This window comes from Saccostrea cucullata, unplaced genomic scaffold, assembly GCF_032062105.1.
Source record: "Saccostrea cucullata isolate Sc308-1 unplaced genomic scaffold, CSIRO_AGI_Scuc_v1 ctg2328, whole genome shotgun sequence".
NCBI lineage: Eukaryota > Metazoa > Mollusca > Bivalvia > Ostreida > Ostreidae > Saccostrea > Saccostrea cuccullata.
This window is the reverse complement of record NW_026932781.1, coordinates 24,674-50,268: the sequence shown is the minus strand read 5'-3', so window position 1 is coordinate 50,268 and position 25,595 is coordinate 24,674. Positions and strand designations below refer to the sequence as shown.

Genomic DNA, 25,595 nt, shown 5'->3' with positions numbered 1-25,595 from the left:
TGAGTTAGAGAGAGAGAAATGAGAAATGACATAGAGAAAATGAAATTAGAACAAAAGCCTATTTTCTCAGACGAGTCAAAGTTTACTGGTGGTCATGTTTTGCCCAAATCACCCAAACTCCCTTTCTTTGACGATTCTCATGATGAGATGGATAATTTTCTCCTTAGGTTTGAACGATATGCTGAAGCTCAGCACTGGGATAAATCAAACTGGGCTATAAATCTTAGTGCATTGTTAAAGGGAAAGGCTTTAGATGTGTATGCGTTAATGCCCAAAACTGATGCCCTTGATTACAATACTCTTAAGACAGCTTTATTGAAACGCTTTGAATTGACCGATGATGGTTTTAAAAAGAAGTTTAGATCATGTAGGCCAGATCAGTGTGAAACCTTTTCTCAATTTGCTGTCCGGTTGAGTAGTTACTTTGAAAGGTGGGTTGAAATGGCAAAGGCACCCAAAACATATCAAGGTTTGTATGATCGTATGTTGCGAGATCAATTTCTGCATGTATGTAGTCAAGATTTAAGATTGTTTTTAAAGGAGAGAATACCTGACAGTTTAACAAATATGGCAAACTTAGCTGATCAGTACAAAGATGCCCGCGACGTAAGTGCGCTACAAGCTATAGGTAAGGGTAAGATTTCTTTGTCCAAAAAGGTCGAACCGGTAAAGAAAGTAAATGTTGGTGAGAACAAGAGTTCTTCTTTTGATAAGAAAAGATTCATACCTAATCAGAACGTAAGTGTTTTTAATGTCACAAAGTTGGACACCTTGCATCAGAGTGTAGGTCCAAAACAGCTTTTAACAATGTGTCACATGCTGTGCAGGACGTTGGATCTTCTGAGCAAAAGGTATGTTTTGTTAGCACAATACCCTCAGACTCTGTTATAGAATCCACTGCATCTTCTTTTCCAACAACTACGTCATTTTTTTCTTGCAAAAGAAACTTAGCTTCTAGTATGCCGATATCTGCAGGATATGTTAACGATATACCAGTTACAGTCTGGAGAGATACTGGCTGCAGCGGTATTGTCATAAGGAGGAGCAAAATACAAGAGGAAGACCTAGTACAAGGTAAGAAACAGACTTGTGTTCTAGCAGACGGCTCCAAAATAACTGTTCCGATCGCAGAGGTTTCCATTAACACTCCCTTCTTGAAAGAACAACATGAGGTATGGTGCATGGAGAATCCTGTATACGATCTGATAGTTGGTAATGTCCCAGATGCCAAGCCAGCGACTCAACCAGATCCAGATTGGCAGGTAAACGCTGTAGAGACCCGGCAACAGAAACGTAACAAGAGCAAACCATACACTCAGCTTAAAGTACCAGCCATCATATCTGAGGATTTTGATCCATTGAAAATTAGAAATGCACAAGAGCAGGATGTTTCTCTGAAAAAGGTACGTGAATATGTTGAGAACCACGTGACTCAGATGAAGAAAAATGGTAAGGTGATTTGGTTTAAGAAAAATGAACTCATGTTTAGACAATACACTACTCGTACTGGAGGACAAGACAGGGTGTATACTCAGTTGGTTGTTCCTGCAAAGTTTCGGGACCAGGTAATGAAACTAGCGCATGACTCTTTGTTAGCAGGTCACTTCGGGACACAGCGGACCTTAGTAAGAGTTACCTCAGAATTCTTCTGGCCAGGGATGCATAGTGAGGTGCGGCGTTATTGCCAGTCGTGTGACATATGTCAACGCACAGTTCACAAAGGTAAGGTACAGAAAGTACCATTGGAGCGAATGCCACTCATAGATGAGCCCTTCCAAAGAGTTGCAGTTGATCTTGTTGGACCACTGTACCCAACCACCGACAAAGGTAACCGTTATATATTGACTCTGGTAGATTATGCTACTCGCTATCCAGAAGCTATTGCTTTGCCTAACATCGAGACAGAGAGGGTTGCAGAGGCCCTGATGGAGATGTTCTCGAGAATCGGTGTGCCCCGTGAGATGTTGACAGATATGGGAAGTCAATTTACTTCTTCTCTAATGTCAGAGGTGAGTCGACTTATTTCTCTTCGACAATGGACCACGACACCATATCATCCGAGCTGTAATGGGTTGGTAGAACGTTTCAACGGAACTCTGAAACAAATGTTGAAGCGACTTTGTTCTGAAAAACCTAAAGATTGGGACAAGTACCTGAGTGCAGTTCTGTTCGCCTATAGAGAAGTTTCACAGGAGAGTCTTGGATTTTCTCCGTTCGAGCTTGTATATGGCAGATCAGTTCGAGGACCAATTTCAATCTTGAAAGAGTTTTTTTTTTTTTTTTTTTTTTTATTTATAAAAGATTTATTTCATACAACAAAGTTTGAGGTAAAACTTCCTCAGAAGCCCTCTGTTAATACGTCACCTGGGGTGCCAGGAGCTCCCTGGATCGGTATATTTATATTCAATGTTTAATATACAAAAGTTTACACAATCTTGAAAGAGTAATGAAAAAGAAAAATCATGATTATTCATATTTCATTGAAAAACATTTCATATTAAAAATAAATATAATATATGAAATATCTAGCGTTTCAAATTACAGTATTGCATATATCATGGCTCTTTGAATATCATGGTTTATTTATATGTACATTCATCTTAATAATTTAATTTTAACTAATATATTGAAAAACGAAAAAAAAAACAGATGCGTTTCATTCTCGTATTTTGCTTTCTTGTCCGGTATTGGTTCAAAATTTACATCGCACATGCAATTTCCGGTTATAATCTGGGGCATAAACATGTGAGTTATCGATTTTTACAAATGATTCAGTAACGAAAGAGTAAAATAAAAAATACATGAATAAAGAAAAATAATGATAATACGTATTAAGATCTTTTGTGTTTATGAAATCCTTGTAAACCCTGGGGGTCCCAATTCTCCGCCAAAAGTCCGTATTTGACCCCCATTTGTTTACATGCTTCGTCGACCAGGCTGCCCAAGAAGCATTGGATTTCAAAAAATAAATATATTATTAACATAAGATATCTTACAGAATGAAAATATACTCTTTTATCTTAACATTACAAATCTCTCTCCAAATTTAAACACATTTCAGCTAGCTTTAAATTTTTATATGACATTTTTATAATATTACAATACATAGATAAATTGTTCTTAACAAATTTCATCAAATTTTCTGTAATACATGGTTCACAATTTACACGACATTTCATTTTATATTTAAATATTTTCAACGCTATATAAGAAATGAGTATGTTCAGCATTTCAGATAACTGAGTTTCTTCATAGAACCCAATTACTATATTTTTCCACCCAATATTAAATTTTAATGATTTGCTGACTTTTTCCCATATGTTTGCAGAATCATTGCATTTATATAATAGATGTTCTATATTTTCAATTTCTCCACATTGTTACAAAATCTGAGCACATCAGCATTCCATTTACTAACATTCAAATTATTATTCAGCAATTTATGTAATAGTTTATAATTAAAATCAGCAATTTGTTTATCAAACATTTTAGTAATTTTCATATTAAAAATTTTTGGCCATATTGATCTAGGAATATCAAATAGGTCTGTCCAATATTTTACAGTTATAGGTTGGTGAAATTTCTTTGCTCTCAATATGTTGTAGAAAAAGGAGGATTTCTGACTCTCCACATTACAATAAATATCCCCATAAAATAAAACAAAATGATAATCTTTAATATTGACATACTGAGCTTTTTTACATTCAAAGATTTTGGAGTACTTATTAAACACAGATTTCACTATTAAATATTCACAGAATATGTTTCTCTTATCTTTAATTTTTTCTAAAAAGTATGAAATATCTTGTAGTCTTCCATTTATATCAAAAAGATCTTTTGTATATAAAACACCTGATTTTATCCAGTTTGATAGAAATATTGGTTTGTTTTTATGCATAAATAATGTATTTTTCCAAATAGGTAAAGACAAAAACTCGTCAGTTGACATTTTTTCTACATCTTTTTGTTTTTTGCATTTATTAAATGCACAAAAAGCCTGTTTGTAGAAACAAGGTAGCAAGTTTAAATCATGATAATGTGTAATATCTTGCACATTTGTTTTGAGTAAATAGTCAAGAGTTAAATTCTCTTTGCTAAGAATATTTTGGTGGATTTGGAAGAATACTTGCTCCATATTGAAATTTTGAAATAATGAGATTATTAACAATTTCTTTCTTTCCAAAAATAGTTAATTTTCTTTTTTCCCATGCTTTTATAGTGTCAACAATCTTGTTTATTTTTTCATTCCAATTTTTTTCCTCACAGAGGTTCTTGTTATGTCCTATATAAATTCCAAGTGTTTTTACTGGATCATTTGTAACATTTATTCCATGTACATTTTTACAAGTGTCTTTTAAAGGTCCTAGGAGTATACATTCAGATTTATGCAAGTTTAGTTTAGGACCAGCAAGGATAGAGAAATTATTTATAATTTCTATCACATGTTTTACAGACACTAAGTCTTTTAGGGGATTCGTTGAATCATCAGCATGTTGTAACATTTTAATTTCACATTGATCATTTACTTGAAACCCTTTAACCTGTTCTGATGTATTTATTCTGGTTGACAAGATTTCAGTGGCAAGTATGAATAACAATGCAGAAATTGGACAACCTTGTCCAATCCCTCTTGTCATTCTACAAGTTTTTGAAATAAAATCACTATTCTTTACTCTAAAAGTAGGCTTATTGTATAAAATTGAAATCCATTTAATAAATTTTGGACCAAAATTAAATTCTTCTAATACTTGTAACATAAATTCCCATTCAACAGTATCAAAGGCTTTTTCAAAATCTAAAAATAATAATAAGCCATTCTCCTTTTGATTTTCAAAATAGTCAAATATATCTTGAATTAGACGTGCATTATTTCCTATATATCGACCTTTTATATATGCTGACTGGTCTTTATTTATTAATTTTGAGATAACCCTTTGTAATCTTCTAGCTAAGACAAAAGCAAGTATTTTATAATCACAGTTTGTGAGACTTATGGGTCTGTAGTTTTTCAAATTACTTTTATCACCCTTTTTGAAAATCAAACTTATAACAGCTAATTTCTGAGTTGATGGTAGTTCACCATATTCATAAGATTTTAATAGTGAATCATAGAAGTAATCTTTTATTTCATTCCAAAATATTTTGTAAAATTCGACTGGTATGCCATCTAAACCAGGTGATTTATTGTTATCCATATTTTTAATAGCCTCTTCACATTCTAATAGAGTAGGAAATTCCTCACATATTTTTTGTTGTTCTGTGCCTAATTTTGTTTTTAATTTAGTATTCCTTAAATAGTTTCTTATGTCTCCAGATTTAGGGTTTTGTGATGTGTATAGTTTTTCATAGAATTTACATAATTGCCCCAAGATATCATTACTACTAAAAAAGGTTTGGTTATCTTGGTCAATTTTTTCAATAACATTACTTTGTTGGTGCTTATTTTCTAGTTTTAAGAAGTAAGAAGAGCATTTCTCTCCACATTTAATCCAGTTTGCTCTAGATCTAATGTATGCTCCTTCTAATTTTTTATCATATATTTGTTGTAATTCTCTTTCTAGCTTATATTTTTCTTGATTATTAATTTCATTAAAAGGTCTATTTTCAATTTTTGTAATTCTGTTTTCAATTTCTTTAACTCTCTTTTTAGTATTCTTACTTTTGGTTTTGGAGTAGGTTATAGAAAACTCTTTAACAGTAAGTTTAACCATCTCCCATCTTTCTTGTGCACATTTTATATTTCTAAATTCAAGTTCTTTATTTCTTAAAATATCTTTTAATTGTTTACAAAAATCTTCCTTTACTAAATATGAAGTATTCATTTTCCAGTATCCACACCCTCTCTTGTTTTTCTGTGGGATAAAGTCCATTTTTAGTCCTAGATGATCACTCATTCTATTGTTATTTACTTTAGGACAATTTTTTAAAGAAAAGCAATCTATTGATAATGGAAATTTTTCTGCAAATAAAATATAGTCAATTCTGCTACTTGGAATATTGTTTGCATTGCACCAAGTAAAACCCGATTTATTTTCATGCATTTTTTCCAGCCATCTATCAGTTTTAATTGTTTTATTAAAGAGTTTAATTGCGTTTTGCTTGAATCGGTATTCTGATTATAGTTGTCAATATTACAGTTTAAATCTCCACATACAATCAAGTTCTCAAGATTCTTAGCATTTTTTCTTACCCAAGACTTAGTTGTGATATAAAATTCTTTTCTATCCGATACATTATTTGGTGCATAGAGGTTTGCTATTGAAAAAGTTATATCATTAATTTTAAGATTTATCAAAATTTTCCTTCCGTCAGAAGACCTGTGATAGTTTATCAATTCATGAGGAAATTTTTTTCTGATTAATATAGAGACACCTCTACTAAACGCTGAGCTCGAAAAACAGTGAAAACTTGAGCCCATCCATCTGGCATTATATTGATACTCTCTCGCTTCTATATAATGAGTTTCTTGTAATAATACAATATCTATGTCTAAGTCTTGAAGCCAATCATATAAAACTATTCTTTTTTGTATGTATTCAATCCCCTCGCATTTAAGGAGAAAACACTTAATAATGGGTAAGGCATAGTGATATTTGTTTAAAGCAAAACAATACGTAAATGTGAAAAAAAAACGTTCATCATAGAGAGAGTCTGAAAGAAAAAAGAGGATATTAACCTTGCTCACTAGTGTCTGCGTCATCGTTGACATTTTCTCGAGATCTCTTGGATGGTCCTTCCTTTAGCTGGCTAACGAAGTCGGTGATTTCCTTCTGTGAGTGTGACACCCGCGCAGCTTTGTTATTTGGTTGCCTCGGGAGGGACCAACTTCTTGGTTTTCGACGGTAGTTTTTTGCTACATCTTTGATTATAATGCCAAGCATGTTTTTACTGGGCCAAGCTTCAGGATTTGTTTTTACAGTAGCTGAAACGTTGATACCAGTCCCCCAGAAATCATCGTACGTAGCTTCCGCTATGATAGATTTCGGGCCACTTTTTTGTAGGGCTTCTTGAAAGGGTTTAATTTGAGAGGCTTTAGCATCTATAATTGTTGACATAACTTCAATTTGTTCTTTTTCCCACGATTCGTTTTTGGAGATATAATCGCCGATGCGCTTTGCATCCAGTGCAGTCGTCGCAGAACGAATTTTTTCGGCAGCCACAAGATCGCCGTTTCGAATTGCTTTAGTCATTTGAAACGCGTGTTCTGCTGACTTGTGATTTTCTCCATAAACTTTGATTTCACTCATATGGAAATTTGAGAGAATGCTCTTGTAACCTTGAAAAGCGATAACATTTGTTTGCTCCTGATAGAATTCGCACTGAGTATCCCCGGGTTCATGACCCGGCTTTTTACAGACTTTACAGCATGTCTCATTTTGACAGTTCCTTGTATAATGGCCAGTTTGCCAGCATTTTCGACATTTTAATTCTTGTTTTGCCGAGAATTGACCAAAATGGTGAATTCTGCATTTTAAACCAGCGCAGTAGCTTGTTCGGGGAAGTGCTTTGCCATCGGGGAGTGGGGAAATATAAATAAAGCGATTTCCATTCAGGACGCTTGTCATTTTTCCAGTTTCTGGGTTTCGAATGTTTTCATAACGAAGTTCACTTTTGAATTTTACGTTAAATTTCTTAAGCATGTTTGTAATTTCAGTATCTTGGACCGAAAGCGGAATCCCTGAAACTGTGACTTTTAACACCTGATCTCTAGGAGATAGTGCTCCGGACGAGTAGGGGTTAGTGTCGTACACAGACACACTTTGGTTTTTATATTCAAACAATTGCTGTAGGAGTTTTTGTCTACTTTCTTTGTTATGGAGATATATTCTCCATAGGTCCCTGTCTAACTGTAAACACTTGACGCTATCTCCTACAACCGCGCTCACTGCTTGCAAAAGTTCATAATCTATAATTCTCACAGAATTGTCTGAACTCTCAAGAAGTTCACTGTTTTTAAGATACACTGGTTTCTCCATTTCGTAAATACAAACGTCTAAGCCTGTACGCACACCTATATACAAACATGTAGTGAGTAGATACTCACTGCGGTAATACAATGGGGCGAGTAAACTTACTTGTTTATGTTCTATACTCGCATCAAAAAGTTCATAATCACAGTAGAATTGAATCGAAATGTAATCCAAATCAAAGAATTGTATACACACAACACATAGAAACAGAAATATATACACAATTCTACTTGAAGGTATATTTATGGTCAGAAATATCGGAGCTCCGTAAACAACGACTATCCATGAGCTCGTCCTCTCAGGGTTAGGGTTAGGGTTAGGGTTAGGGTTAGGGTTAATGGGTGCTAGGGTTAATAGGGGTTAGTGTTAGGGTTAGGGTTAGGTTTAGGGTTAGGGTTTGGAGTAGGGATAGGGCTAAAAGGGTTAGGGTTAGGGTTAGGGTTAGGTTTAGGGTATAGGATAAAAACGAAAATGCCCGTGGATTAAAGTGCCCAAGTAGGTCAACGGAGATTAAAAGATTAAGAAAATGAAAGTGGAAAGTGAAAGTCACGGATAGAAGCAATAGTAAAGGACAAAGTGGAATTTTCAGAAGCTCATAACTTTCTTATTTTTTATCGGATCAAGACGAGTTTGGTGTCGTTGGAAAGGTCAGAAAACGGACAAAATGACTAAATCAGACACTTGAAACCTTAGTGACAAGAAAAGGGAGAATAATAGCTTCTTATCTGCACCGAAGAAATAAACAAATTGAGAGTTTGAAAGTGTCAAATGTTAACATAAATATTTTTAAAACTTTTTTTGCACTGTAATAATTGCATTAAAGTAGATTATGTGTTGAATAAACAAAATTTAGCATAATTCTACTTGTTCGCAATACTCAGTAAGTCGAAAAATTATGTCGCGACTGAGCAAAAGATACTTAAGTGATTTCCAGATGTTAGGGTTAGGGTTAGGGTTAGGGTTAGAGTTAGGGATAGGGCTAAAAACGAAGATGCCGGAATTAGGTCATGTCGGAAATGGGTTTGGGTTAGGGTTAGGGTTAGGGTTAGGGTTAGGGATAGGGCTAAAAGCGAAGATGCCGGAATTAGGTCATGCCGGAATTAGGTCAAACAAAATGAAAGTGAAAAGTGAAAGTCACAGACAGAAGCAAAAGAAAAGGAAAATGTGGAATTTTCCAAAGCTCATAACTTTCTCAGTCATTATCGGATGAAGACGAGTTTGGTGTCGTTGGAAAGCAAAGAAAACGAGCAACAAGATTAAGTCAAAGCCATAAAATGAAGGTGTCAGGAAAAGGTAGAAAATTTACACCAAAGATTGGGTTTAGAAATTGACAAATTGAGAATTTTTGACCATTTTCAACCTCCCATATCTAGAGAACGGTATGCAATTGATACATCCCACTTATGTCAGTGAGACACCCTGAAAAGGACATCTGGTAGCTGCAAAGAGTTGGCCAAACTGTAAAGATATGAAGGACTAAACATGCGATAAATGTACCAAAGTCTTTAAATCTTTGAAACAGGGATTTGGACAAGTTAAAGTGGTCAGATCTCGACAACCTGCACGTTGCCGAAGAGATCTAACTAGAAGCTGCTCAAGTGCCCCAAAAATCGGTTATGCTCGGAGACGAGGTAAAAATTGCGTTCCGCGCTAAGTTCTTTCTCCGGGCGATAGCGCTTAAACGGTGCGAGATAGAGGCCCTAAACTCGTACATAAAAGGTTAAGAAGACCTCAAGGAATGCACATACCAAAGCTCAGCCTGCTAGTCCCAAGGGCGTGTTACCTATGGGTATTTGAAGAAAAGGTGCCGCAATTCCGGTAGGACCAGAAGGCAACGTCCTCAGTAGTCAAACAATTGAGACGAAAAGGAACTATTCTTTTTATATAAGGTTTCCTAGGCCTCGATACCCTGACCTGAACCTCTCTCGCTGAAATGACCAAAAACTGTTCCAAAGGGGTGGCAAATGGACGCCAAATTGAAAGGTCCGAATCTCTCTCAGTTTTCAAGCAATTTTCAAGGTCTTGGTGTCATTTGAAAGCTCTTGGCAAGTTCTGTCCACCATCCGAAGATGGTTGCTAAAGGTCAAAAACGGAAAAAGGTGCGAGGCTGGAAAGATATCTGTATAAGATGCGTGGGTACCCCTAGGCAATATTTGCTCTAGAAAGCCTCAAACAATGGCTCGATCTGTCCACACTTTACAGCATTCAATAGACCTTGTCAAGAAAATCCGTCACGAAATAAAGATTTTCTGTCGTTTGCAAGCTTTTTGAAAATATCGCTTGTTATTCGCCTTTCTGTTCACTAGAACAACATTGTCATGATGCGAGCGTCAAGAGCTCTTCAAGACCTTTCCAACGACACCAAGAACGTTGACACCGGAACAGTCGGTGAAAAGATATAAGCAAAAAAAGAAAAATAAGTGTTTGCAGGGGTTAAAGTCAGGGTTAACGGGGGTTAGGGTTAACGGGGGTTAGGGTTAGTGGGGGTTAGGGTAAACGGGGGTTAGGGTTAGTGGGGGTTAGGGTAAAAGGGGGTTAGGGTTAGTGGGGGTAAGGGTTAACAGGGGTTAGGGTTAGTGGGGGTTAGGGTTAATGGGGGTTAGGGTTAGTGGGGGTTAGGGTCAGGGTTAGGGTTAAGGGTTAGGGTCAGGGTTAGGGTCAGGGTTAGGGTTAGGGTTAGGGTCAGGGCTAGGGTTAGGGAGAGGGTTAAGGATTAGGGTTAGGGTTAGAATTAGGGTTAGGGTTAGGGTTAGGGTTAGGGGTTAGGGTTAGGGTTAGGGTTAGGGTTAGGGTTAGGGTTAGGGTTAGGGTTAGGGTTAGGGGTTAGGGTTAGGGTTAGGGTTAGGGTTAGGGTTAGGGGTTAGGGTTAGGGTTTAGGGTTTAGGGTTAGGGTTAGGGTTAGGGTTAGGGTTAGGGTTAGGGTATAGGCACTTTGACGTGATGCGGGTGCGGGAATGCGGGACTCCGCCTATTTTATCACGTGATTGTCAATCATTTGATTGTGAAAGTAGGTATTTTGTTGCTGGATTTCTTTCGATTTAGACGCTTATATACTGTTGTGTTTTTAATGGGTGATTTTCTTAATCTAAGGTAATATTTCATTTGATTTTTTTTAATTGCTAATTATTATGTGTTGTTTGAGAAAACAGCGACATCTTTTTTTATAGAAGTTATGCATAACCTTGCCTTATTTTAGCATTCAAAATTTACGAAAGTATATTGAATTATTTGTGTTTAAAAGGACAAAGTTTATGTATATTTTTTGTGTTTTTCAATAATACCTGGTAAATAAAAGTGTATTTTCAATAAGTAATTATGATATATTCCTTTTAATTATACAATTAGAACATATTGAATGAAATGAAGGTCATTGAATAAAATTAAAATCTTGCTGGGTATGAACACCATTGGTATGCCCAGGTATACCCTTGGTATACCCGGGTTTAACCCGGGTATACCCGGGTTTAACCCGGGTATACCCCAGGTATACCCGGGTTTAACCCCGGGTATACCCGGGTTTAACCCAAGATATACCTGGGTTTAACCCAGGATAAACCCGGGTATAACCCAAGATATACCCGGGTATAACCCAGGATAAACCCGGGTATAACCCGAGATATACCCGGGTATAACCCAGGATATACCCGGGTATAACCCAGAATATACCTGGGTATAACCCAGGTATAATACAGGATATACCCGGGTTTAACCCAGGATAAACCCAAGTCTGACCCAGAATATACACGGGTTTAACCCAAGGTAATCCCGGGTTTAACCCAGGTTAAACCCGGGTATAACCCAGGGAAAACTTGGTCATGCTACAGGGTCAATCCTTTTGTAAAACCCGGTTATTCGAACATGATTTTTTTTTCTGGATTTTACATCTTCTGCAAAAAGTACCATTCTAAAAACAATGTTTTTCTAATTTCAGATGGACGTTGAAGAAAGTGTACAAACTTTTTCTGAAACCGTGCTAGAGAACTTTAATTTAGCAAAGCTATACAATTCTGTATCTGAAACACCTCAACTCTTTTTAAGAAGGGATGAACGAATTTATGGAAGATGTTTGACAGTCGATGAAGTAGACAGAGAAGTATGGTTGAGATATTCATTCGATATTGATGGATGCGTTTTGGAATTAAAATCTTTGACAGCAATTAGAATGCCAGTGAGACATATTACTCTGTTTCCCCACGATCATGCCAGTTTACGGAATGTTAGAAGCGTTTTGAAAAAACATATAAAATTACCACAGTATAGTAAAAGCGAGCTCATGACATTTTCAAACAGCCTAGGCTTTCAATTATTCTATGAGAGGGGATGGGAATGTTGGATAGGATTAATTCCTGTGCACCAAATGCATTCAGTTGCGTTATCAAAGCAGCAAGTAAGACAACAAACCTTAGCCACCTTTTTCCAACTGAGGGAGAGTTTTAAAACTTCACTAATGACGCTTGCCTTGAGGGGGGAGGCTACGAGAACTCTGCAAAAGAATGACATTAATGACGCTCGAAAAATGTTCATTTTACCTGATGACTGTTGTCCCATACTCGAAGCATTGCAAACATCTTTAGACGAACTGCCTCAAAGTGGATTTTTAAGACCAATCATATTTTGCTTCAGATTTGGTGAAAAAATGACATGTGGGCTATCCTTGTCAGATTTCTATACCGAATTAATACTGCGTACAACTATTCATGTTGCCGGAAACATTTTGTCAGACAGTGAAGACGTTGATCTGCTTTGGTCCACAGCAGGTTTGGAACAAGTTATTGGCCACAGAGGAACACTAAGTAGCTGCTTATCGTTCACAGACTGCGGTAATTATCAGAGCAATTTAGATGGCAGAGCAATGGATGTTAAAGATTGTTTGATGAAGATTTGTCGTTTTCCACAGGATGTGCAATTTGTACAGCTTTATGCTGACATTCCACACCGGCAACCAAATGGACGATATCATCCAGTGTCTGGCTGCATTGTTGGGGGTATGTGTTTCCCACGATCGACAGCGGAAGCATTTCTACGTGACGCAGAGCATTATATATCAACATTACAAAGTAACTGGACATTGCTGAGGAAAAGTGCATGTAGGATAGAATTTGTCGTCTCACAGGATTCTGTTGCAGACCATTTGCATGCCTTGGATTTTATTGATATAACAAATCTTGAATTTCTGTTAGAAAGTTGTCCTATGTTGGTGCCTTTTCCCAGTCAAATTCTCACATGCATTCGACATTTGGGCTTATGGATTTGCAAGGAACTTCAGGAACTTTTGAACGAGTATCAGAAAACAGGAAATGTGTGTGCTACCTGGCAATCCTACCAGTTAGAACTAGCCTCAGAAAAAATGTTGTGGGGAAAACCACTTTGTGGAAGGAGCACAACATACTCAATAAATCTGGGACCCGGCGCTCTTGGACCCAGTCGGAGTGTGAGTGACCACTTTGGATTCCTATCTTTAGAAGTGTACTCAACCTGTATGCAAAACGAATATAGTATTCCACCACCAGAAATATGGACAACATCTGAGGCTATAAGTAAGATGATAACACGATCAGTGGGATTACACGATCACTTGGATGGCAGCTACGGAGTTATTGGTAGACATCTGGTCGTTGCCTTACTACATGACTTGCACGAAACTGGCAAGATGGCTAGTTATGTTCTGTTTGAAGATTTCCTAAGACAGATGAAGTCCTGTAAGACCACTTTTAATACAGTAGGAGCTGTAACCCTCAAGTCGCTAGTAAAACTGCTAACAACAAACAGGAGAACTAATGCCCAAATGGTTTTTCCCAGCTTGAACTTACTTTTGGATAAAAGTAACCTTCCATTGGCAGAGATCATAGAGGCCGGATTACTGGAACTGGAGCTTAAACATTTTCCCGCGGTGACCACATACGACAAACATGGAAACATGACCCTTACTTGGTCCTTTAAGGACAAGTTTTGGGCGGTTGTGTATGACAAAGAATCGACAGATATCACCGAAGCTACACTAATAACAATATCTGATCTAGTTAAAGGTGAACTCGAAAAACGGGGCCTTGTGTATCCAAGCAAAATAAAGAAAACACCAAAGATACTTCCCTGGGTATCAATGTGTCTTCGAAAGTTGAAAAGAGAGAAAATGGACATGGATCAAAGAGTGATAACAATGACGTTCATAAGCTGTATTGCTCTTTTGATGCAGGGCCATTTCGTTGATTATGACAGGCTAGTGGTTCTTATGACTGATCTACCCTTACACAAGAACAAGTTGATTGCATTAGAGATTTTGTCCAAGTTACAATTAGCCAATTTTAGATTCCGCAATTTGCAGTTGAATCGCTTGCACTTTACATATCCCACATAAACTGGAAATATTGACAGGAGAAGAACAGAAAACTAACAAAAAGGACGAGAGAAAGGAAACAGAACAGGAAGTCGCAGAACTACCTGGAAATGTCACTGATGAATATGGTGATCGCGATGATGACCCCATTCTTTTTGATAAAAACATAGGACTTCGGAGAACTTCCTCCTGCTACCCGATTTCCACATCTTATAAAGCTCCCTGGTCGGCACAAGAGCTGGAATTCCTGCATGCTCAAAGCTTGGAGAAGAAAAGCGTTCACCAAAAATACGAACACTTTAAATTACAGTGTTTAAAATCAAATATTCCTTTCCGTACGTTCAGGGCTTTCGAAACAAAACTGAAGAGAGTTTCAAATAAATAAGCACATTTAAACACACCTAAATGTTTTGACGCTTTTATAAACTTTCTCAAGTCAGAAGATATAACAGTTTTGGACGGAAATGTAGGAGTTAGAGAGATAATTCGAGATGATACAAAAAAAAAACATTTATGAATTGTTTTTTTTAACATTTAACAGTTGTTGACCTATAATAATTTATTACTGATGAAATGTCTGATGTTATGAATATTTGCAATGTCTACATATGAAATTAATAAAGGTCATGAGAGTTTTTCCAATTTATTTCGTATCAGATTACATAATTTTGCGTTAAATCCGATTCAGAACCTTTTGACTTATATTTACATATTAAACATTTATCGAAAAGTTACTTAAGTCATGTTTCTTAATTAATAAAATTGAAAACTGCATAACATAATATATTCTGTCGAAGCTGATTCCAAATATCTATTTAGAAAGAAAATAACAATTTTTAGTAAAGTAACCCAAGGAAGTGATTAAGAACATCCATTTACCCCAAGGAATGATTATTTTATCGGGATCATATTTTCACAAAATCACAAAATCCGTTAAATTCCCCTAGAGAGAATACGCTGAATTGTTGAACGCATTTTATATTTTATCAGAAGGTTTAAATTCGCAGGAATAAGTCTTTGTCTGCGAATAAAGCATAAATAAATAACACACAAAAAAACCTATGTCAAAAGTGTTGTTCGTTTTACAAAAATTGTTTTATATTTTAGAACGTTCACCATAATATGTTTTCCCTAACTCTAAATGCATTACAGGACAAGACTGGACTCTAGAATTTGACAGCTGCAAACACTTACCTAAGAACGCTGAGCTTGTGAATTCACAATACACAAAGGGGTGTGAAGTGCGCTTTCCCATCACTCAGAGCGCGCGCTAACGTTGACACAGCTAGCTGCAGTCATTTGTACCTTGTCACTCCTATAGTGTGGACGGCTATTTCCGTATAAGAATTAGGATCCTTTAAATTGAAAGCAATTCTTAGAGGTAAGAATTAATTTTTATGGGCTGCAAAATTTAGTATTTGGTTCTCTCTGAGCAGCTTCAAATAAATAGTTATTTGTGAATGAAGGTGTAATTATTGGTTATGTATAGACCTTCAAAGATAAGACAATAAAACTCCTATTATACATAAGATTAGTATGTTTTGGTTTTATGAAATTATAATATCTTCCCACAAATTTGTTTTTCCAATTATTTTGCGATGTTCACTTGTATTACAGATTTGTCATTCGTCTTGTAAAAGAAGTATGGAGAAAGGAAATCTATCAGAAGGTATTGTAGTTTACATGTTTCTGGAAAGATATTTTCTATAGCAAGCATATTTTAACTTCACATACCATTTTCATTTTGATAGATGAAAACGACGCAAAGTATGAAGGTTTGCGAGAATTCGTTATGGAGACTATGGTAAAGTTTAGTAATGAATTGAAAGAAGTTAAAGTCAGGGTGGAGACCCTAGAAAGTGAAGTTGAGTCCGGAAAGGGAGTTAAAAGAAAGTTAATAGAAGAGGAGAGTGAGGAGGAGGAGGAAGAAGAAGTTGCCTTGTCGGTGGATGATTTGAAAGAAGACATGCGAGAGAAAGTCGAGGAAGTATTAGAGGGCATCACCTACCGTCCAGAGAAAGAGAAAGTCAGCCAACTTCAGCTTGCATATATCCATTATTGGGTAGGGGTGCAGGAGACAAATACACCAAGTAAGTATAACATATTCTCTGTAGATTAACGGGAAAGGATATTAATTAATGAGAATAAAAATGATTGTGTTGGCTGACGTTTTTGAATAATTCCCTTGTTATAAAGTATTTTGAAAAAGTTAACTGTTATTTCGTGTTAAATAGCAAAATTGGTGGATATCCAAAAACTGATCGAGGAGGGAGTGCGGGATAGAATTTGGGCCCCAGAGTGGAAGCCGGACATTAAGGGCGATTTTGCACTCTATTTACAAGAGAAGGTGAAAAATATCGTGAAGAAGAAAAGAGCGCAAAGAGAGAAAGCAAGACTCCAGAAGGAACTTGAAGAGCTGGTGGGAGATAGTCTAAAATGAACATTGGCAAAATTGAGAAGCGTTAATTGTGAAAAGAATTCTTCTAAGTTTTCATTATTATTATTTCACAATTATATGTGAAAGTCTGTAATTCATGATGGGTTGTTTAATGACAAGGTTAAAAATTAATGGCTTAAATTGATATAAATAAATGTGAATTGTTTCAATTCTTGTCAGATCATTCTGTCATTTGACAGCAAGTTTGTAAGATAATCACTGAATTGCATATTTTGCTGTGTACTTTTTAATAAGGAATATTAAAAAATGATCATAGCACAGATTGAAGAATAAATAAATAAATGATTTTTATATGAAACAGTTGTTTATTTTTAACCCCCCAAAAATGCAAAGGTGCATGAATTAAATATTCGGATTACAATTTAATTCTGATTTTTTAGGTTGCATTGACTTTTCTGTTAAATTGGGTCAAAAAATTCTTTTTCCAGATATTATGTGATAGTAAATTACCTGAATAAATTCTACAATAAGGGTTTACTCTGTATGACAATTTGAACTTCATGCCTCTGGGCAGAATTGGTATGATAATTAATTATATTAAAAATCAATTACAATAAGCAGATATCAAGACATAAGACATCTGAAAACATAAGGATTTAACATTTCTTAGGGCTCAATTAATTGAACATTATTTATTATTATGACTTTAGAATATTAACGATACATATGAAGTTAAGAATGATGAACAAAATATTAACAAGAAAACGAAGACTGAAAAAAGGGCTACATCAAGGTTATTCTTTACACTTCCGCATTTGGATAGATTTAAAAACTCATGCAAATGGACTTGGTATAACTATCATTCAACCCCAATCAGAACAAGACATATGAGGTTTAAGGAGATAAAACTGGACGAAGACTTCAAGAAAGGGTAAACTCGGACTCATCCATTTAAATTCTGGGTTCGGGAAGGCTTGAGGTTCATTCTATTAAACATCATCTACTTATATCTACTTATATAACAACCCAAATATAAACACCAGATATGAAGTTTAAAGGAATAACCGTCGAAGGACCCTAAAAATCAGGGTAAACTCAGGGTTGACCCTTTAACTTTTCCTTAACTTACAACCCGTAGATGAACATCAGATATGAAGTTTAAAGGGATAACCCTGGTTCAACCCTAAAAATCAGGGTTAACTCAGGGTTGTCCCTTTAACTTCCGGTTTTGGGAAGGGTTGAGGGTTCAATCCATTAATCATCATCTCCTTAACTTACAACCCTAATATGAACACCAGATATGAACTTTAAAAGGATAACCCTGGTTCAACCCTGAAAATCAGGGTTAACTCAGGGTTAACCCTTTAACTTCCGGGTTGGGCCAGGGTTGAGGGTTCATTCGATTGAACATCACCTACTTAGCTCACAACCCGAATGTGAATACCAGATATGAAGTTTAAAGGGATAACCCTGCATAAACCCTGAAAATCAGGGTTAACTCAGGGTTGACCCTTTAACTTCCGGGTTCGGGCAGGGTTGAGGGTTCATTCGATTGAACATCATCTCCTTAACTTACAACCCGAATATGAACACCAGATATGAAGTTTAAAGGGATAACCCTGCATAAACCCTGAAAATCAGGGTTAACTCAGGGTTGACCCTTTAACTTCCGGGTTCGGGAAGGGTTGAGGGTTTTTTGGATTGAACATCACCTACTTAGCTTACAACCCGAATATGAACACCAGAGATGAAGTTTAAAGGGATAACCCTGAATGGACCCTAAAAATCAGGGTTAACTCAGGGTTGACCCTTTAACTTCCGGGTTCGGGAAGGGTTGAGGGGTCAATCGATCAACCATCACCTACTTAGCTTACAACCCGAATATGAACACCAGATATGAAGTTTAAAGGGATAACCCTGCATAAACCCTGAAAATCAGGGTTAACTCAGGGTTGACCCTTTAACTTCCGGGTTCGGGAAGGGTTGAGGGTTTTTTGGATTGAACATCACCTACTTAGCTTACAACCCGAATATGAACACCAGATATGAAGTTTAAAGGGATAACCCTGCATAAACCCTGAAAATCAGGGTTAACTCAGGGTTGACCCTTTAACTTCCGGGTTCGGGAAGGGTTGAGGGTTTTTTGGATTGAACATCACCTCACCTACTTACTTAGCTTACAACCCGAATATGAACACCAGATATGAAGTTTAAAGGGATAACCCTGCATAAACCCTGAAAATCAGGGTTAACTCAGGGTTGACCCTTTAACTTCCGGGTTCGGGAAGGGTTGAGGGGTCAATCGATCAACCATCACCTACTTAGCTTACAACCCGAATATGAACACCAGATATGAAGTTTAAAGGGATAACCCTGCATAAACCCTGAAAATCAGGGTTAACTCAGGGTTGACCCTTTAACTTCCGGGTTCGGGAAGGGTTGAGGGTTCAATCGATTGAACCATCACCTACTTAGCTTAACACCAGATATGAAGTTTAAAGGGATAACCCTGAATGGACCTTAAAAATCAGGGTTAACTCAGGGTTGAGCCTTTAACTTCCGGGTTCGGGAAGGGTTGAGGGTTTTTTGGATTGAACACCACCTACTTAGCTTACAACCCAAATATGAACACCAGATATGAAGTTTAAAGGGATAACCCTGAATGGACCCTAAAAATCAGGGTTAACTCAGGGTTGACCCTTTAACTTCCGGGTTCGGGAAGGGTTGAGGAATCAATCGATCAACCATCCCCTACTTAGCTTACAACCCGAATATGAACACCAGATATGAAGTTTAAAGGGATAACCCTGCATAAACCCTGAAAATCAGGGTTAACTCAGGGTTGACCCTTTAACTTCCGGGTTCGGGAAGGGTTGAGGGGTCAATCTATCAACAATCACGTACTAAGCTTACAACCCGAATATGAACACCAGATATGAAGTTTAAAGGGATAACCCTGCATAAACCCTGAAAATCAGGGTTAACTCAGGGTTGACCCTTTAACTTCCGGGTTCGGGCAGGGTTGAGGGGTCAATCGATCAACCATCACCTACTTAGCTTACAACCCGAATATGAACACCAGATATGAAGTTTAAAGGGATAACCCTGCATAAACCCTGAAAATCAGGGTTAACTCAGGGTTGACCCTTTAACTTCCGGGTTCGGGAAGGGTTGAGGGGTCAATCTATCAACAATCACGTACTAAGCTTACAACCCGAATATGAACACCAGCTATGAAGTTTAAAGGGATAACCCTGCATAAACCCTGAAAATCAGGGTTAACTCAGGGTTGACCCTTTAACTTCCGGGTTCGGGAAGGGTTGAGGGTTTTTTGGATTGAACATCACCAACTTAGCTTATAACCCAAATATGAACACCAGATATGAAGTTTAAAGGGATAACCCTGCATAAACCCTGAAAATGAGGGTTAACTCAGGGTTGACCCTTTAACTTCCGGGTTCGGGAAGGGTTAGGGGGTCAATCGATCAACCATCACCTACTTAGCTTACAACCCGAATATGAACACCAGATATGAAGTTTAAAGGGATAACCCTGCATAAACCCTGAAAATCAGGGTTAACTCAGGGTTGACCCTTTAACTTCCGGGTTCGGGCAGGGTTGAGGGTTTTTTGGATTGAACATCATCTCCTTAACTCACAACCCGAATATGAACACCAGATATGAAGTTTAAAGGGATAACCCTGCATAAACCCTGAAAATCAGGGTTAACTCAGGGTTAGGGTTAACTTCCGGGTTAGGGTTAGGGTTAATCGGCTTACAACCCGAATATGAACACCAGGGTTAGGGATAACCCTTTAAAGGGTTTAGGGTTAGGGTTAGGGTTAGGGTTAGGGTTAGGGTTAGGGTTAGGGTTAGGGTTAGGGTTAGGGTTAGGGTTAGGGTTAGGGTTAGGGTTAGGGTTAGGGTTAGGGTTAGGGTTAGGGTTAGGGTTAGGGTTAGGGTTAGGGTTAGGGTTAGGGTTAGGGTATAGGCACTTTGACGTGATGCGGGTGCGGGAATGCGGAACTCCGCCTATTTTATCACGTGATTGTCAATCATTTTATTGTGAAAGTAGGTATTTTGTTGCTGGATTTCTTTCGATTCAGACGCTTATATACTGTGGTGTATTTAATGGGTGATTTTCTTAATCTAAGGTAATATTTCAATTGATTTTTTTTAATTGCTAATTATTATGTGTTTTTTGAGAAAACAACGACATCTTTTTTTAGAAGTTATGCATAACTTTGCCTTATTTTAGCATTCAAAATTTACGAAAGTATATTGAATTATTTGTGTTTAAAAGGACAAAGTTTATGTATATTTTTTGTATTTTTCAGTTATACCTGGTAAATAAAAGTGTATTTTCAATAAGTAATTATGATATATTCCTTTTAATTATACAATAAGAGCATATTGATTGAAATTAAGGTCATTGATTAAAATTAAAATCATGCTGGGTATGAACACCAGTGGTATACCCAGGTATACCCTTGGTATACCCGGGTTGAACCCGGGTATACCCTAGGTATACCCGGGTTTAACCCCAGGTATACCCGGGTTTAACCCAAGATATACCTGGGTTTAACCCAGGATAAACCCGGGTATAACCCAGGATAAACCCGGGTATAACCCAGGATAAACCCGGGTATAACCCAGGATTAACCCGGGTATAACCCGAGATATACCTGGGTTTAACCCTGGATAAACCCGGGTATAACCCAAGATATACCCGGGTATAACCCAGGATAAACCCGGGTATAACCCAGGATTAACCCGGGTATAACCCGAGATATACCCAGGTATAACCCAGGATATACCTGGGTATAACCCAGGTATAATCCAGGATATACCCGGGTTTAACCCAGGATAAACCCAAGTCTAACCCAGAATATACACGGGTTTAACCCAGGGTTATTTTTATGCAGGATTTTTTGATATTGTTAGTATAATTTTCAGCACATGAATTTTTTCTGGATTTTACATCTTTTGCAAAGAGTACCATTCTAAAAACAATGTTTTTCTAATTTCAGATGGACGTTGATGAAAGTGTACAAACTTTTTCTGAAACCGTGCAAGAGAACTTTAATTTAGCAAAGCTATACAATTCTTTATCTGAAACACCTCAACTCTTTTTAAGAAGGGATGAACGAATTTATGGAAGATGTTTGACAGTCGATGAAGTAGACAGAGAAGTATGGTTGAGATATTCATTCGATATTGATGGATGCGTTTTGGAATTAAAATCTTTGACAGCAATTAGAATGCCAGTGAGACATATTACTCTGTTTCCCCACGATCATGCCAGTTTACGGAATGTTAGAAGCGTTTTGAAAAAACATATAAAATTACCACAGTATAGTAAAAGCGAACTCATGACATTTTCAAACAGCCTAGGCTTTCAATTATTCTATGAGAGGGGATGGGAATGTTGGATAGGATTAATTCCTGTGCACCAAATGCATTCAGTTGCGTTATCAAAGCAGCAAGTAAGACAACAAACCTTAGCCACCTTTTTCCAGCTGAGGGAAAGTTTTAAAACTTCACTAATGACACTTGCCTTGAGGGGGGAGGCAACGAGAACTCTGCAAAAGAATGACATTAATGACGCTCGAAAAATGTTCATTTTACCTGATGACTGTTGTCCCATACTCGAAGCATTGCAAACATCTTTAGACGAACTGCCTCAAAGTGGATTTTTAAGACCAATCATATTTTGCTTCAGATTTGGTGAAAAAATGACATGTGGGCTATCCTTGTCAGATTTCTTTACCGAATTAATACTGCGTACAACTATTCATGTTGCCGGAAACATTTTGTCAGACAGTGAAGACGTTGATCTGCTTTGGTCCACAGTAGGTTTGGAACAAGTTATTGGCCACAGAGGAACACTAAGTAGCTGCTTATCGTTCACAGACTGCGGTAATTATCAGAGCAATTTAGATGGCAGAGCAATGGATGTTAAAGATTGTTTGATGAAGATTTGTCGTTTTCCACAAGATGTTCAATTTGTACAGCTTTATGCTGACATTCCACACCGGCAACCAAATGGACGATATCATCCAGTGTCTGGCTGCATTGTTGGGGGTATGTGTTTCCCACGATCGACAGCGGAAGCATTTCTACGTGACGCAGAGCATTATATATCAACATTACAAAGTAACTGGACATTGCTGAGGAAAAGTGCATGTAGGATAGAATTTGTCGTCTCACAGGATTCTGTTGCAGACCATTTGCATGCCTTGGATTTTATTGATATAACAAATCTTGAATTTCTGTTAGAAAGTTGTCCTATGTTGGTGCCTTTTCCCAGTCAAATTCTCACATGCATTAGACATTTGGGCTTATGGATTTGCAAGGAACTTCAGGAACTTTTGAACGAGTATCAGAAAACAGGAAATGTGCTTGCTACCTGGCAATCCTACCAGTTAGAACTAGCCTCAGAAAAAATGTTGTGGGGAAAACCACTTTGTGGAAGGAGCACAACATACTCAATAAATCTGGGACCCGGCGCTCTTGGACCCAGTCGGAGTGTGAGTGACCACTTTGGATTCCTATCTTTAGAAGTGTACTCAACCTGTATGCAAAACGAATATAGTATTCCACCACCAGAAATATGGACAACATCTGAGGCTATAAGTAAGATGATAACACGATCAGTGGGATTACACGATCACTTGGATGGCAGCTACGGAGTTATTGGTAGACATCTGGTCGTTGCCTTACTACATGACTTGCACGAAACTGGCAAGATGGCTAGTTATGTTCTGTTTGAAGATTTCCTAAGACAGATGAAGTCCTGTAAGACCACTTTTAATACAGTAGGAGCTGTAACCCTCAAGTCGCTAGTAAAACTGCTAACAACAAACAGGAGAACTAATGCCCAAATGGTTTTTCCCAGCTTGAACTTACTTTTGGATAAAAGTAACCTTCCATTGGCAGAGATCATAGAGGCCGGATTACTGGAACTGGAGCTTAAACATTTTCCCGCGGTGACCACATACGACAAACATGGAAACATGACCCTTACTTGGTCCTTTAAGGACAAGTTTTGGGCGGTTGTGTATGACAAAGAATCGACAGATATCACCGAAGCTACACTAATTACAATATCTGATCTAGTTAAAGGTGAACTCGAAAAACGGGGCCTTGTGTATCCAAGCAAAATAAAGAAAACACCAAAGATACTTCCCTGGGTATCAATGTGTCTTCGAAAGTTGAAAAGAGAGAAAATGGACATGGATCAAACAGTGATAACAATGACGTTCATAAGCTGTATTGCTCTTTTGATGCAGGGCCATTTCGTTGAATATGACAGGCTAGTGGTTCTTATGACTGATCTACCCTTACACAAGAACAAGTTGATTGCATTAGAGATTTTGTCCAAGTTACAATTGGCCAATTTTAGATTCCGCAATTTGCAGTTGAATCGCTTGCACTTTACAATCCCACATAAACTGGAAATATTGACAGGAGAAGAACAGAAAACTAACAAAAAGGACGAGAGAAAGGAAACAGAACAGGAAGTCGCAGAACTACCTGGAAATGTCACTGATGAATATGGTGATCGCGATGATGACCCCATTCTTTTTGATAAAAACATAGGACTTCGGAGAACTTCCTCCTGCTACCCGATTTCCACATCTTATAAAGCTCCCTGGTCGGCACAAGAGCTGGAATTCCTGCATGCTCAAAGCTTGGAGAAGATAAGCGTTCACCAAAAATACGAACACTTTAAATTACAGTGTTTAAAATCAAATATTCCTTTCCGTACGTTCAGGGCTTTCGAAACAAAACTGAAGAGAGTTTCAAATAAATAAGCACATTTAAACACACCGAAATGTTTTGACGCTTTTATAAACTTTCTCAAGTCAGAAGATATAACAGTTTTGGACGGAAATGTAGGAGTTAGAGAGATAATTCGAGATGATACAAAAAAAAAACATTTATGAATTGTTTTTTTTAACATTTAACAGTTGTTGACCTATAATAATTTATTACTGATGAAATGTCTGATGTTATGAATATTTGCAATGTCTACATATGAAATTAATAAAGGTCATGAGAGTTTTTCCAATTTATTTCGTATCAGATTACATAATTTTGCGTTAAATCCGATTCAGAACCTTTTGACTTATATTTACATATTAAACATTTATCGAAAAGTTACTTAAGTCATGTTTCTTAATTAATAAAATTGAAAACTGCATAACATAATATATTCTGTCGAAGCTGATTCCAAATATCTATTTAGAAAGAAAATAACAATTTTTAGTAAAGTAACCCAAGGAAGTGATTAAGAACATCCATTTACCCCAAGGAATGATTATTTTATCGGGATCATATTTTCACAAAATCACAAAATCCGTTAAATTCCCCTAGAGAGAATACGCTGAATTGTTGAACGCATTTTATATTTTATCAGAAGGTTTAAATTCGCAGGAATAAGTCTTTGTCTGCGAATAAAGCATAAATAAATAACACACAAAAAAACCTATGTCAAAAGTGTTGTTCGTTTTACAAAAATTGTTTTATATTTTAGAACGTTCACCATAATATGTTTTCCCTAACTCTAAATGCATTACAGGACAAGACTGGACTCTAGAATTTGACAGCTGCAAACACTTACCTAAGAACGCTGAGCTTGTGAATTCACAATACACAAAGGGGTGTGAAGTGCGCTTTCCCATCACTCAGAGCGCGCGCTAACGTTGACACAGCTAGCTGCAGTCATTTGTACCTTGTCACTCCTATAGTGTGGACGGCTATTTCCGTACAAGAATTAGGATCCTTTAAATTGAAAGCAATTCTTAGAGGTAAGAATTAATTTTTATGGGCTGCAAAATTTAGTATTTGGTTCTCTCTGAGCAGCTTCAAATAAATAGTTATTTGTGAA

General features: G+C 37.1%; 2 protein-coding genes and 1 pseudogene across 2 annotated transcripts; all 3 read left to right on the top strand.

Moving 5' to 3' along the window:
- The first annotated feature begins 11,929 nt into the window (after window positions 1–11,929).
- Window positions 11,930–14,689, top strand: LOC134236122 (uncharacterized; annotated as a pseudogene).
- Window positions 14,690–15,415: 726 nt separating this feature from the next.
- Window positions 15,416–16,859, top strand: LOC134236129 (uncharacterized). The gene is made up of 4 exons (XM_062718305.1): window positions 15,416–15,685; window positions 15,922–15,973; window positions 16,056–16,394; window positions 16,539–16,859. Exons 2-4 carry the CDS (start codon window positions 15,949–15,951, stop codon window positions 16,742–16,744), a joined length of 570 nt encoding a protein of 189 aa, XP_062574289.1. The 5' UTR covers window positions 15,416–15,685; window positions 15,922–15,948; the 3' UTR covers window positions 16,745–16,859.
- A 4,941-nt stretch (window positions 16,860–21,800) lies between these two features.
- LOC134236128 (uncharacterized) lies at window positions 21,801–24,820 on the top strand. Its single transcript, XM_062718304.1, has one exon. It carries the CDS (start codon window positions 21,964–21,966, stop codon window positions 24,517–24,519), a length of 2,556 nt encoding a protein of 851 aa, XP_062574288.1. The 5' UTR covers window positions 21,801–21,963; the 3' UTR covers window positions 24,520–24,820.
- The last annotated feature ends 775 nt before the right edge of the window (window positions 24,821–25,595 follow it).